The following is a 14513-nucleotide window of genomic DNA, read 5'->3' on the forward strand; positions in this document are numbered from 1 at the left end:
CTCATATTTACAGGTGCCTTAGACATCTACAAAGCTCCCTCTTCCAAGGTCTGGACCCACAGACACACACACACACATTCCTATCTGTTGTTCCTTTGACTTAGTGACATGTACACAACTACACACATGACAGACACATGCACAAATGTGTACACAGACATGCTTAGATACACCACTCCTGCATTTTCTCTAAGAAATACACTCAAACCTTCAAAACTCCTTTTGGCACACTTTTGCCCACACATTCGTACACACAGACATGCGCAAGTGGTGGGTGGGGTGGGTGGGACAGAACTGCCTCCAGTCCAGCAGCCCCATCCAACAGGGAGGTATCTATGGGTCCCTCCTGGAGAATAGGTAGGAGGAAGGTCTCCCCTCTGGGAAGAGCCCAACTATCTCTCTCCTACAGCTCCTCATCCTAAAGCCCTCTGGCTCCTAGAAACCTGTCCAGGACCCAAAGTTCAGCTTGTTATCCACAGCTCTGATTCCTTGGCCTTCCTGTGGTGCTCCAGGACACAGAATGTTCAGGATGACTTTGCTCTTATTTTCTCAGGTAGATGAATTTGGACCCTCCTGATACAGGTGTATCTCAGTTATCCATCCATGCTCATAGCCCAGAAGGAATTGTTCTTTTGGCTAACATGAGTATGATCACTCTCTTAGTGACTGCTAACGCAAGGCAATGGCCATGGCCATCAGCCTACCTTCTTGGAACCATATAGTCTGACTGGTTAGATTAGAACAACACACAGAATCCTGGGCATAAAGTAGGAGAAGATTGGGAGGTGGCTGGCTTTCCTGGGAAGAATGTGAGCTCCTCAATAAAGTAAGTCCCAGGAAACAGATCCCAGAGTCAACAGCCTGCACTGTGTCTGGATAATTTACACAGATCCCCCCTACCCCAGAGGGGGAGGACCAGGCCTCATGTCCAGAAAAGGTGCCTCCATGAGATAGATGTCAAACGACCCCAGCTACCAATCAAATTTCTCTTCTATACATCTTGGCATCCCCATGCTTCAGTTTTGCCCTGAACTCAGCTGGGGTAAACACTTCCTTCAATGTATTCTGGATACCCGTTTGATTCCAAAGTTAAGCCAGTTACTACATGGTGCCTATTTCTCTTCTCAAAGTATGTTGAGATCAGGGACTCTAGGTTTGCTTACAAAAGCTGTGTCCTGCACAGGGGCACCCAGCAAAAGAAGCCTGTGGGGGTTGGAAACAGCCTGTCCCTCGGGGCTGTGCCCACCAGAGAGGCTGCTTTGTCCTGCTTTGCACAAAGATGCTTTACATGCATGCTGCAGCCCTGATTGGCTTCCTGGGAAGGACCTCCTCCTTGCAGGCCCACTCTACCCCAGTTCCAGCCCCACTCACCCATCAAGTGGTGCCTCTCCACAGCAGGGTCAGCCTTGGGCTTGGAACAGATCTTGGCAAACACTGGGAGCTGCCTCTTCTGAGCAGGGAGCTCAGGGAGCTTGTCACGGGGTGCAGGGGGAGGTGGGGGAGGCAGCAGCAGAAACGGGCTCAGCCCTGTGGGCTCCTTGGGTTCAGGGCCACCAAACAGGTTGTCCTGTAGGAAGTCCTTGGTGACTCTTGTCTCGTTCAGCACCCTCTTGTTGTCGGGGGCCTTGGATGTCTCAATGGACTTCAGTGGGAACTGGGACAGAAGCTTGCTGACCTCCAAGTTGGAGTCACCCAGGATGTGGCCCCTGTCCTCTGTCCCCTTGCTGCTCTTGACCTTGGCGGCACGCAGAATGTCTGTGACAGTAGACGTGGCAGAATCGCAGTCCTGCCTGCTGCTGATAACGGGCATGGCCACCTTCTGCTTCAGAAGCTTGTCTCCGACAATCATGGAGGCTCTGGGGCGCTCATTACTGCCTGCCGCTAGAGGAGGGGCAAGAATGCAGGAAGCCAGCTCTCTGGTGCCCTCAGGAGAGCTGCCTGGTGCCTCCAGCTCCCCAGAACTCTCTTCGACCAGGATCGAGTGCTCTTTAGTGAGGCTCAGGAACTCCTGTTCCACTAACAAGGAGATCTCATCTTTGCCACTGCTGAGCTCCAGAGCTCTGGAAATGGGTCAGAGAGACAGACGGTGTTAGTGCCAGCTCACCAAGGCATGGCTCTGCAGAAGGACATAGGCCCCAGAAGATGGAGATGGATGCATAACATGATAGAAGCACACTTCCAGGTAAGAGAACCCAGCGGACACAGTGGACCCCCAGAGGGTCCTATACCACAGTGGTGGGATGCAGTACTGAGATCATGGTTTTGAAAAATGGGGAAACCTGGATCCTCTCCCAACAACCTTGCTGAGTGAGCTGGGGCAAGTCACAGCCTCACTGAGCCTTAATTTTAGTCCATTCCTCCATGTTCTTCATGCTCAGGACCTGAAGCAATGAAAGACCAGAGAAAGGGTTCACTGGGGAATTTTACCCAGCAGCAAAGGTGTCAGGAGCAAGCCAACAGCTCTAAGTGCAGAGTCTAGGGTGCTGGGGCTGAGCTCTGGGAAGCCCCCAGGAGCGTAGCGCAACCCCCATCACCTCACTGCAGAATGGTGGAGTGGACAGCCTGAGCTTACACCCTGATCCAGTCACTTCCCATCGGTATGACCCTGGGGAGATTGTTCAGCATCTTGGTATTCTGTCTCCTCCTCTCATTACTAGGAGTATCACAGAGGTGCAAAGTACTTTGAATGGTGTCTGGCATAGAGTAAGGGCGATTCAAAGGTCAGCTGTCATGTTTACACCACTGTCAGCCTTGGTTGGTCCCCGCCCCTGGATCTCATATAGTAGTCTCTTGGATACTCATGTTCACTCTGGCATGGCCTCTGACCCAATCACAGCCTGTAGACTGGGTCTCACTTCATGGGCAGCACCAGCAATTGGGAGATCCCTGCACTGATCCACTGGGGTCTTCCTGAAACTAAATATTGGCCTCAACCTGCACCCTGGACCCTGGGTCCTCCGCTGCACCCTTGCTGGTCAGCATCTGTCTGGTGCTGTCATAGCACCTGATGATCTCCTGGATTCTAGGCTCCTCGTTGCCACTTCTCTCCAGGGGTAGAAAGGATTGCAATCCTACTGGCCTGGCTGGTGGCCCCGGCCAACTCACCAACATCCTTGGCAAGCAGGCACCTTCCTTCCTAGTGCTCCCAGGAGGACAAGAACCACCAACCTAGAACCATCTGCTGTCCCCACTCAAGGGGCTCCTATGAGAGGTGGATGATGTGGCCTACACCAAGTATTCTGGAAATGGCTCAGCCTTCTATCATGGGAGCGCTAAAGGAGAAGATGATGAAGAAGACCCAAGGGAAAAAATTGAGGAGCCCCATAGGGGAGCTCAGCTGCTGTGGCTTAGGCTTTGCAGTCTGGAGGCCCAGCACATGATCCAGCTCTGGCCAGCCTCTCAGAGGGCATGATGAGTCTCCAAAACGGTGACCATGGAATGCTTCCAGCAGGGTCCATGCCTTCCTGATAATGCTCATTGTGTACAAGCGCACACACACACAGACACGAATAGAAACAGGCAGGCACACAATTCACATGTCACCAAACACAGACCCAGGGGAGTAGTTACTGCATTTAACAGTCAATCAGAGTGGACACAGTCTACAGTCTTAGAGGCTTCCTCCTGTGCCAGACAGGAAAACTTTAGTTGCTGAGTCCTGATGAGTCCTGAGGCAAAGACTTGGTGGTCCACGGTGCTTGGGGAGCTTGGGGAAGAGCTATGTACTAAAGACATGGGAATGTACCAATAGTCCAGCAGCCAAGACAGTCATACTTCTTGAACATTAGCCTCTCTACCCCCACGGGGAACCTTACCAAACTTGGAGGCAGAGAGTAATACCTGCAAAAAGCAGACTCCAGACAAACAAACCTGGGTTCGAATCCAGGCACCACTGCTCTTTTCATGTCAGACCCTGGAACCTCAGTGTCTTCCCCTGTAAAACGGGTGTGACACCTAACATCACCTGCCTCATGGGATGGTTGGGAGCATTCAGTGAGATCACTGGTATGTGAGCTCAGCACAGTGCCGAGCACAGGAAACATTCAGTCAGTGTCAGCTGTGAGCATTAGCTAGTGTGAGCTGGTCCTGGCCGGCTCCTGGAGGGCCACTGGAGCTGTGTGTGCAGTAATGTCACTCTCTATTATTTTTTCTTTCCTCCACTCTCTCTTCTGTCCCCTTTCCCTGACTTGTCACCTATTCCCTTCCTTTGCCTCCTTCCCATGTCTAGACTTAGGCCTATAAATAGGCCTCACTTTCCCGGCTGTGTCCCCCTGAGAACAATCAGAATAAAGGGGCTGCCAATCCGAGGTCTCAAGTTTTAGATCCCCCTCCTCTTCCTCCTCTTCACCATCCGCCTCAAAAGGAACGGGTGAGTCTCAAGTCACAGAAGTCAGACATTTGAAGGACTAGTTTTTGACTCCCCTTCCCAAATACTTTGCAAAGCAAGCCATACATCAATAGCTTCACTGAATTAGAAAGACACAGTACAATTATGTTAATTTTTTAAAATTGTGATAATGGTATTGTGGTTATACCTAACAACAACAAAGAGTCCTTATCTCTAAGAAATACATACTATTTACAGCGAAAATGATGCCTGGGACTGCCTTTAAAATTAATCCAGCAGAAGGAGGAAAAAGTAATAGATGAAACAAGATTGGCCATATGTTGCTCATTGCTAAAGCCAGGTAATGGTTACATAGGGTTGTAACACACTAGTCATTCTATTTGTCTGTATTTGCTTTCTGCTTTATTGTATACAAATATTACACATACATACTCAAAGTAGCTTCTAGAAGCCCCACAGGGCCCTGAGATCCCTGTACCAAAAAACACCCCATGATAGTCCCTTCTCAGCACCCGGGAGATCACTCCTGCCCTCCCCAACCTGAAGCCAGGCTAGCAGACAGGAACTAGCAGGGGCTGAGTGTGAATCCCTGCTCTGCCTCTCAAGAGCTGCCTTCTACACCTTGTATTCCTCATCTGTCAAGGTTAGACTGTGAGCATTCTATAAGTTGTACGAAACACTTAGCACAAGCCGGGTACACAGTGGGCCCTCGAGAAATGCTCACAGCATAATTATTATAATGTAATTATCAATGTTTAGATCTCAGTTATGAGGCATCCATATGTGCCTCTGCACAACTTCTCCTCATAGGCATCCAGAGCAACGAAGAAAGCATCTTCCTCATTCGTTCCCACACTGCAGCCTTTGTGGTGTTTAAGGAAACATTCATGTTCCCCCCTCCAACCGCAGCTGCAACCACCTTCTTCTCTCCATTCTGAACTCACAGTGGCTTTCAAGGGATATGGCTTCCAGACCTGACCCCTCCAGGCCATTCTCCTTTACATACCGCAGGAACCAATGAGACTTTTAGAAAGCTGGCATTGGTGTGCCGAGAACATAGGGGCCCACCCTGGCTGTAAGCCCTGCCAGGTGCCCTTGAAAGGTTGCCGTAAGATACCCATTCTCTTGCCAACCTCTACAAATTCATATTTCCCTTGCATTTGTCATGAGCCTACTATGGGCCAGACAGGAAGCCAGTCATCCACATATGTGTTCATATTTAATCCTCCCCACATGCCTGGGCAGTAGCCAGAATCATCCCCACTTTACAGATGGGAAGAATGACCCTGAAAGGCTAAGGGCCTTGCCACTCGGAGGCAAGAAATTGATGTAGGGACTTGGCTGGGTCCAGCTGCCTCCACTAATTCCTCCCCACCCCTAGCCTGGGCTTCCTTTCAGGAGATTGTTATCCAACAAGGTCTCCCTGATCCCTGGCCAGGCTTTCTTCCCCAGTCTGAATGGAATCAGGAATATTGCTGGTTTCGTCCCATCACTCCAGCCTGTGGAGGATCATCACAGTGAATCTTGAGCCTGTCATCTGTGGCATTAGCTGTCCCTGACAGCTCCATGTCAGCTGCATGTCTGATGAGCACATCTTCTGAGTCTTCCGCCAATTTACAAATAGAAATGTTGAACAGGAGAGAGTCTGGGGCAGAGCCTCAGGGACACTACCGGAGAGTCTCCTCCCAGTCTGACAGTAATCCTGGATCAACATTTTGGGGGAATAAATCAAGCCCATCACTGTCATACCATCTCCATTCCCTCCCAAGAGCCTTTATCAAACCCTTCGCTGCCATCGAGATTCGCCATACAGTTAAAAGTCCCTGATTCAGGGTCTCCTCCCAACACGCCCCTCCACTTCAAGAAAACAAGATCTGCTTGTTCTTATTTATTCTAGAAAACTGCGTGCCTGCCGAGCTAGGACATTCTCAGAACTCAGATCAAACCATTCCCCTGCTGAAAATCCTCCTGTGGATTCTCACTACACACAGGATAAAATACAAACTCCTTTATGATGCCCAGAGCACTACACAAATTGGCCACATCTCCTCCCTCTTCCAGCCATGTTGGGCTTTTATCTACCCCTTGAAATACTAAGTTCAGTCCAGCCCGAGGGCCTTTGCACTTCCTTTGGAATGCTTCTCCCTGCAACCCCCAAGTGTCCCTTGACTAGCTCCTCCTCATCATTCAGGCCTCAGTTCCAGTGTCACAGTCTCAAAGTAGCCTTTGAGACAGTGTCACAGTCTCAAAACAGCCAGTAGACTGTTATTTGAAAGGGTCCCTCCCCAGCCTCACTCCGTCGATATTTATTTTCTTCACAGCATTGATTACCATCATCTATTTTAATAGTATCCTTTTTGTGTCTTTACTCCACAAGGGCAGGGACTTTATCTTGTTCACCACAGAGGCCTCCAAACCTAGAATAGTGTTTGGTACATAACTCCAGCTCAGTCGGGATTTGAACAAAGGACTGAACTAGCTCACTTGCCTTTACCCATGCCAAGACCTCTAAGAGCTGATTGTCACCTGTCTGGCTTTGGTTCCATTTGCTGGCCTTCCATCTCACATCCCATCTCTGGCCTGGCATCCCTATGAACTGATCAGATGGCACTAACCATCCTGTTTGACCTGGTCCTAAGACCTCCCAAACTCCGCAAGGCGGTTCCGTGGCAGACCCCACACAGAACCCGCATTGACCTTGAGTAATCACCTTGGGGCTCACAGAAAGATTTTGTGGGCACCCCACCGCTTTGCTGGGTTCACGGTTAGACCTGCTCACCCCCATTCCCTGCAATCTACCTTTCCCCCCCAAGTTTTGCTAGTCCTGGCATCTCTCCCGTGCTGTTTGCTTTCTCTTTGGGGTTGGTAAAAGCCACCGAATCTATCACAGACACTATCACAGTGAATCATTCAGGTAGGTTAACCCAGCTCCTGGGCTCCTGACAAAGAAAGCAAGTCAGAATCAGTTCTGTGGCTCCAGCTCCACGCGGTGCCACCTCTGCTTTGCCCACCTCCAGAAATGATAGTTGCCCAATGGTAGCTCCATATTCGGATGCTGTGCATTATTTCTGCATTTGCAGTGTACAGAGTCATACAGAAATAAAGGCTATTGACTGGTTGGCACCCCTTCCCAGAATAATGACTAAGCAAGCATGCTGTTAGCTCCTCAACAGCAGTTCTGTGTACATGATAACACAGAGCAAAGATGAAAACTGCTATTCATCTGAGCCAAACAACAGAAAAATGCAAGTAGAAAATTGTTACTGCTGGAGGAGGATACCAAAACAAATATTTTCTTCCAGCAATGAAATTTTAGACCAATGACAAACACAGTACCCAAGGCAACCTGACTGATTAGAGTGAAGTGGAGGACTCTGGGGTCAGGCACAGACCTGGGCTTGAATTGTGGTCCATCTGCAGACTAACCTCATGGCTTTGGGTGAGTTTCTGCCATTATGTGTCTATGTGGGTGGAGCAGCACAGCATACTAGTTAAGAGGTCAGTCCCTGGAGGGAAGTGGAAACTAGATTCAAATCCCCACCGTTTAATGGGGGTGGGGGGAGGGCTGTCCTAAAGAAAGCTACCTAATATGTCAAAGCCTCAAGTCCTATTTCACAAAATAATAATAAGCGTTAATTATTTATTTAGTACGAACTAACAAGCCAGGCACTGTGCTAAGCACTTTACAAGAAAAACTCTCATTTTATTCCCCCCAACAGCCCCAGTGGGGTAGTGAGGTAGACTAATTATAGCAATGGCCCCCATTTTATCACAACCTCCTGTATGCTTACTCTTTGGTAGTTCCCTCTCATCCTAATTTGTAAGACATAGATACCTGAAAAGTGTTTGGGAATTAGGGCTTAGATTCTTATTTATCTTGGGACTTGCAACCTCCATGTGAACGAGCCCAGGCTAACACATCACACAGAGCAAAACTCCAAGTTGCATCAGCCAACCCAGACCTAACTAAGTGCAGATGCATGAGTGAGCATGAGCCAAGTTCAGCCAAGCCCAGCCCACAGCGGAAGAACCCCCCAGCTGAACCCAACCCAAATTGCCAAACTATAGAAATGAGAGCTAAATAAGTAATAGTTTTCAACCACTGAGCTTTGGGGTGGTTTGTTATATATCAAAAGCTTCCTGTCACAGATAGGTACAGTCATCTCAATTTTCAAAATGAAGAAGCCAAGGGACAGAGAAGTTAAGTAATTTTCCTGTGGTCACAGACTTACTAAGGGACAAAGCCAGTGGTCTGAGGCAATCTTGCTCTGATGCTGCTCTCTTAACCACTAGCTATGTTGCTCTGAAAACCAACAGTGAAATGCTGTGTGTGAGAATACTAGTAATAGGTACCTAAGTTAGGAGAGCAGAATAGGCTTCTTTGCACATTTGTCTTTTAAGTTGCGGCCTAAAGGAGAATAAAGACTTAGCCAGATAACGAATGCAAAGAAGAGCTTGTCAGACACAGGGAACAGCATGTGCAAAGACCATAAGGAGGGAAAGAGCTTGGTGCATCGTTGGGAATGATGTCCAAGTGGGTGGGGCACATGAATGGAGGTGGAGGGGAGAAGTTAGAGGCAAAGCAGGAGTTAGAATCTGCCAGGCCTTGGAGGTGATGCTAAGGAATTTTGTTCTAAAGGTATAGGGAAACCACTGGAGAGATTTAGGCAGGGAGATGTCAGGCTCTGGTTTCCATGGGTGAGAGTTATTTCTCCCAAGAAAAGCTAGAGGAGTGACAGGAGGGGACCGGGGCCTGAACCAGTATTTGCGAGGAGTTTGCTAGGTACTGGGTTTTGCAGGTGGCACTTGTCCCCACCACAACCATGAGGGATACAAAGCATCTTCCTTCCCAATTGAGAAAGAGGAAATTGAGGCTCAGGAAGGTTAAATGATGTATTCAAGTTGACCCTAGAGAATAAGTGTTGGGGTGGCATTGGGCCCCAGGCCCATGTGACTTCCAAATCTCCCCTCTTACCCCTGCCCTCCACTTCCCCTAACAGTGGAAGAAGAAGAAAGAGCAAGGGCTTTGCAGTCAGGAGACCTGGATTCAAAGCCCAACTCTGTCCTTTCTGAAGGGTGACCTTCTACAATTCACTTCCCTTCTCTGAGCCTCAGTTTCAGGCAGGGCCAGAGGCCAGGAGCCAGCCAGGAGCCAGCCAAGTGCCAGGAGGATGAGGCAGCAGAAGGCAGAACTCAGTGGACAGGCAGGGGTCCAGCATGGGGAGGGCACCAAAGGTCCCAGGCTAGGAGAGGCCCCTTATCCTGTAAGCAGTGGCTCTGACATTCAACCTAGCATCTTCCCCAGTGGAGCTCCACCCTGGCTCAGGCCAAAGCCGGTGGGCACTTCTGAGTCTACCTGTCTGCATAGGGATCAGAGACCCATGTTCTCTGACAGAGACCTATTTCTCTGGTGCATGTCACAGCACCCAGTGTGGCTCCTGCCCAGTGTGAAGGTAAGGGAGGTGGCCACTTCTGCCAAGCTGCCTGTGTCTTCCTTCATTTTCCTTCTCCTCCAGATCCAGGATTCACTGAATTACCCAGGTACCCTCTCCCCACATACACACCATAGCCACACACACACACACACAAACACACACACATGCACACACACACTCAGGCACATATACACCCATGCACCACACACCAGTCATGCACACACACTATGCACACGTACACCCATTCACACATGCACACACGTACCGCAGCCATGCCCACATATCACAGCCATGCACACAAATATACCACAGCCATGTACAAACACCCATGCACATATATACACACGTACACATGTACACACAAACAGTCATGCACACACATCCATCTGCACACGTCCTGCACGCATGGACACGCACTCATACACACACACACATCCGTGCATACACATGCACACCTATGCACACACCCACGTACACATACACACAACACCCATGCACATACACACACAAACACACAAATCACCATAGCCTTCCTGCCTGGAAAACCAGCAGGAAGGAAATAAAACAGGGAAGGAAGGTGGATTCTACCTCTCTCACTATCTGGGGGGTCTAGGCTGACTTCTTTCAGCTTGGCGGTAAGGAACAATTGAGAGAAACTGCAGATTCATTCAGTTGCTGTGCCAGGGCTTGTGAACCCATGTCCCAAAGGTACATGGAAACTCCTTAAGCTCTGTCTCCTGGGACTTTCCTGATAGGAGGCAGGGGACTGAGCTGAGGGCTGGAGAAAGCTTTGGCCTCCCCACACCCAGCCCTCCTCCACCCTCCAGGCCGCAGTGAGGATTAAGTGAGGTGATAAATGTGAAAGCACTCGGTAAATTGTAACCAGCGCTATGCAAATGTTAGCAGCTCTGACTGAGACAGCGTGGTGTGGGAGAGCCAAGCCTGGCTGCAGGCTTTGGAGTCCCACTGGCCCTGATTCACAGCCAGGAGCCTGGGTTACTAAAGGTATAAAATTGGGGAAATCACGGAGACCTCGGTCTCTTCATCTGCAAAGTGGGGATGGTGATACCCAAAGTTAAAGGAGGCAACACTGTGAAGTCTCTCAGCTCCCTTAATGCCAAGCCTGGACTTTATTTCACGTCATTTCTTACCAAAGGTCTTCGCACATAGTAGATTCAACTTTTTTTAAATGTCCCTGGCATACACTTAGAACTCAATAAAGGTCAGTCTCCTTCCTTCCTTCCACACTTTTCTCTGAAACACCTCCTTCTCAAAGATGTGCCAGACTAAGGTTTCGTCATCTTTGACCCCCTTCCAAAGTATCAGAGAACCTTTCATACACATGCATGAGTCACCTGTGGTGCTGGTTTCAAATACAGATTCCTGAGCACCCTTGGAGAAATAGCAATTCCACTGATCTAGAATGGGGCCCAGGTATCTGCATTTTGAGCAAGTATTCTTCCTCCACTTGTGGCATCCCCATTTTCCCCCCAGTCTCGCATACCACTTCTCCACCCTGGTTTTAATGCAATCGTGCACTTGCTGACACCCACCCAGTGAGAATTTCCCTCTAGATGCTTTGCAATAATTTCCTGCTCATTAGGGCAGGTGAGACAGCCTTAGAAGGCATATTGTCAGGTGGAAGTGAGAAACCTTGCTCCCCACAATGTCCTCCACCTGATTCTCCCTCCAGGGACCGGGTGAGTTGGGCAAGAACTAGAAGTGTTGGTTGGCAGGGCGGGGGGATTCAGTGAACTGGGGAATGAGACAGGAAATACCAGGGAATAAATACAGCAATAAAGGAACTTCGACTGGGAGGTACAGAGTGATTCTTATTGTTCAAATTATCTTTAAAACTTTTCATTTGAATCCGTTTAATAAGGAAAGGCTTACTCTAAGGAAGAGGTGTTTTTTTTTTTTTATTGTGACTTGGGAGCTGAATTGGAAATAACGTTGCAACAAAGATATTAAGAAGGGGATTAAACCAAACCACTGGTGGCCCATCTCTGCAGGCTCCCACAACCTGCGACACAGCTCCTGAAACCATAAAATTAAATTACAAAGGGGGACACAGGAAGTGGGACGTTAATCATGATTCATCTTTCTTCACCACTCATGGCTCCTGGTGCTAAGCAGACATGGAAGGGCTATTCAGAAGGGCCCAAGGTTCAGGGTAGAACTCAAGCCTTGAAGCCACATCAGACTCGTATCCCTGCTCTGCTTCCTCTGAGTTCGATGACCCTGGGCAAGTTGCTTAACCTCTCTGAGCCTCACCTTTCTCATCTATAAAATGGGAGTAATATTAACCATTTACTGGGAAGGGTTGCTAAGAAAGTGAAATAAAGAGGAAAATTAAAATATAGAGCCTGGCACATACAAGGTGCTCAAGAAAATATTAGTTCTGTTTTCTGCAGACTAAGACAGAAGGAGAAAAAACCTGCGATGTCTTGAGTTATTGATATTCTGTGCTTCCTCTGATAACCATGACCCCTTGCTTGGATCCTGGCTACCTCTGGGTGGTGGCAGTTTTATGGCTCATTCACCATTCCCTTCCTTATTTATTCATACCCACTGCATAGCCACCAAGTGCCAGGAACTCAGCTGGGCACTGGGGAGACAAAGATGAGTAAGACACAGACCTTGCCCTTAAGAAGCCCATAGTGCAGTAGCAGAAGAGGAATTGTTGCCACAAGGCAGCACACGATATGTGCCAGGTGCCCACCACCTCGTCAGAATCCCACACTGGAACTGGGCTGATAGCCCCGAGTAAGGGGCTGTGTCCTTCCCTCTGGCCAATGGTCAAGGAGAGAGCTAATTTTAAACTGACTCTTCCATTCTATCATCCTCAAAAGATCCATCCCACGTTGTTCTCAGTGCTAAGGAAGCATTTGTCTCTCATGATGACCCCTTCTGCTTTCTCCTAGAATACAACATGAGTTATGAAAACCGAATGCTATGATCTCCCTTTATGCCCTGGCTGCCAAGAATCTCAAACCAGATGCTGTCATCAGTTGAGTAGTTTCCCTTCAGCCTAAGTTTCCTGGCATATAAATCTCCTTGTCTCATATCAATCATGTCCTATCATTTTATCCATGATAATGACAATGATGACAGTGGAATGGTGATGATGATGATGAACATCAAGTCCTTCTCTTATTCCCAGTGCTGTGTGAGCTTTATATATATCGTTTCATTTGCTTCCATGGTAATCCCTTGAAATAGTTGTTCTGACTTTTCTCAGTTTTTCAAATGAGGAAAATAGGGCACAGAAAGTTTGGGGAACTTGGTTACAGCTAGAAAGGGTGCTGTAACTCTAATCCACCTGTCTCCTTATTTTTTGTTATCTGGGCCACCTTAAATCACTTAGGAAAGAGGTGGAATATAGTTGTTTATTTCAATTAAAAAGAGGACCATTGAAAAAAGAGAAAGAAAAATGTTGAACGATGTGAGCAACAAATAATTCAGAGGACAACACACTTATTCTAGGTCCTTAAGGACGGCTAAGATTTAGATAGACAGAGATATGGGAGGACATTCCTGGTAGAGGAATAACATGCGCAAAGGCAAGGTGACATGCACCTGCTGGTAGCTCCTGTTGGTTTATAGAGCAAGTGCAGGAGACCAGCAAGACATGCATCCAGAGATGGAGGCAGGGCCACTACAGAGACCCCTGAAAACCAGGCCCAAGGGGCCAGAGGACAGGGGGAGCCATGAGAGATATCTGAGCAGTGCTGCTGACCTGCTTCAGAAGATGAAATTGGCGAAGGGTGGAGGGCATCCTGGAAAGAAAGGCACCAAATGCAGTGAGAAGAGATGTGGTGAGGGTGGCAGAGGAGAGACGAGCAGGGAGGCAAGGTGCCAAAGGCCATCATGAAGGGGGACTGCTAGGACATGTGGCAGGCTGGAGGAGGGAAGGGCCAGTGTCTGCTAGCACTAGTTCACTTGACAAACAAGAACGGGGGTGCATCAGTGTCAATGGGACTAGGGTGTTGAGACTCAGCATTGGGAAGCTCAAGAGAGGGAAAGGCTGGGTGCAGTGGCTCACACCTGTATCCCAGCACTTTGAGAGGCCAAGGCAGATGGTTCCCCAGAGATCAGGAGTCCGAGACCAGCCTGATGAATATGGTGAAACCCTGTCTCTACTAAAAATACAAAAATTAGCCGGACATGGAGATGCATGCCTATAATCCCAGCTACTTGGGAGGCTGAGGCAGGAGAATTGCTTGAACCTGGGAGATGGAGGTTGCAGTGAGCCAAGATCACGCCACTGCACTCTAGCCTGGGTGACAGAGCAAGACTCCATCTAAAAAATAAAAATAAATTTAAAAATAAAATAAAATAAGGAGAGAGGGAGACACTTGCTTAAGGGTTGGGTTTCAGAGCAAAGGGTTCCAACTTGTGGCCCACGGGGTCTCTGAAATCATTCCCAAATACTGAGAGATGTGAGGATGTGTTTCAGACAAAAGGCTGCACAGAAGCTTTTTTCAGATTTTCAAAGAGGTATTGACCCCTCCAAGAGGCGAAAACACTAGCCAGGATTAGACTCCAAAGATCTTCAGAGCTGGCTTCTAGTCTGAGACACCAGCCTGAGTTTTCATGTCTGAGTCTTGTCTTTATCACTCCCATCACCAGGTTTCAAGCTTTTTAAAAAATAATGCCAAAAAAAAAAAGGCTATGTATTCCAAGCAACTTTTCCAGAGAAGTCGGGTTCATCCAATTGTTTAAATAAC

The 14513-nt window shown here is 48.5% G+C and overlaps 1 protein-coding gene across 1 annotated transcript in view; it reads right to left on the minus strand.

Annotated features, from left to right (window-relative positions):
* CUNH1orf94 (chromosome unknown C1orf94 homolog) overlaps positions 1-14513 on the minus strand; it is a 42890-nt gene that overhangs the window by 20521 nt on the left and 7856 nt on the right. Inside the window, exon 2 of the mRNA XM_033227191.1 lies at positions 1372-2060. Within this exon, the coding sequence (XP_033083082.1) occupies positions 1372-2060 (689 nt within the window). The remainder of the gene's footprint in view (positions 1-1371; positions 2061-14513) is intronic.

Source organism: Trachypithecus francoisi, unplaced genomic scaffold (assembly GCF_009764315.1).
Source record: "Trachypithecus francoisi isolate TF-2019V2 unplaced genomic scaffold, Tfra_2.0 Lachesis_group12, whole genome shotgun sequence".
NCBI classification, from domain to species: Eukaryota; Metazoa; Chordata; class Mammalia; order Primates; family Cercopithecidae; genus Trachypithecus; species Trachypithecus francoisi.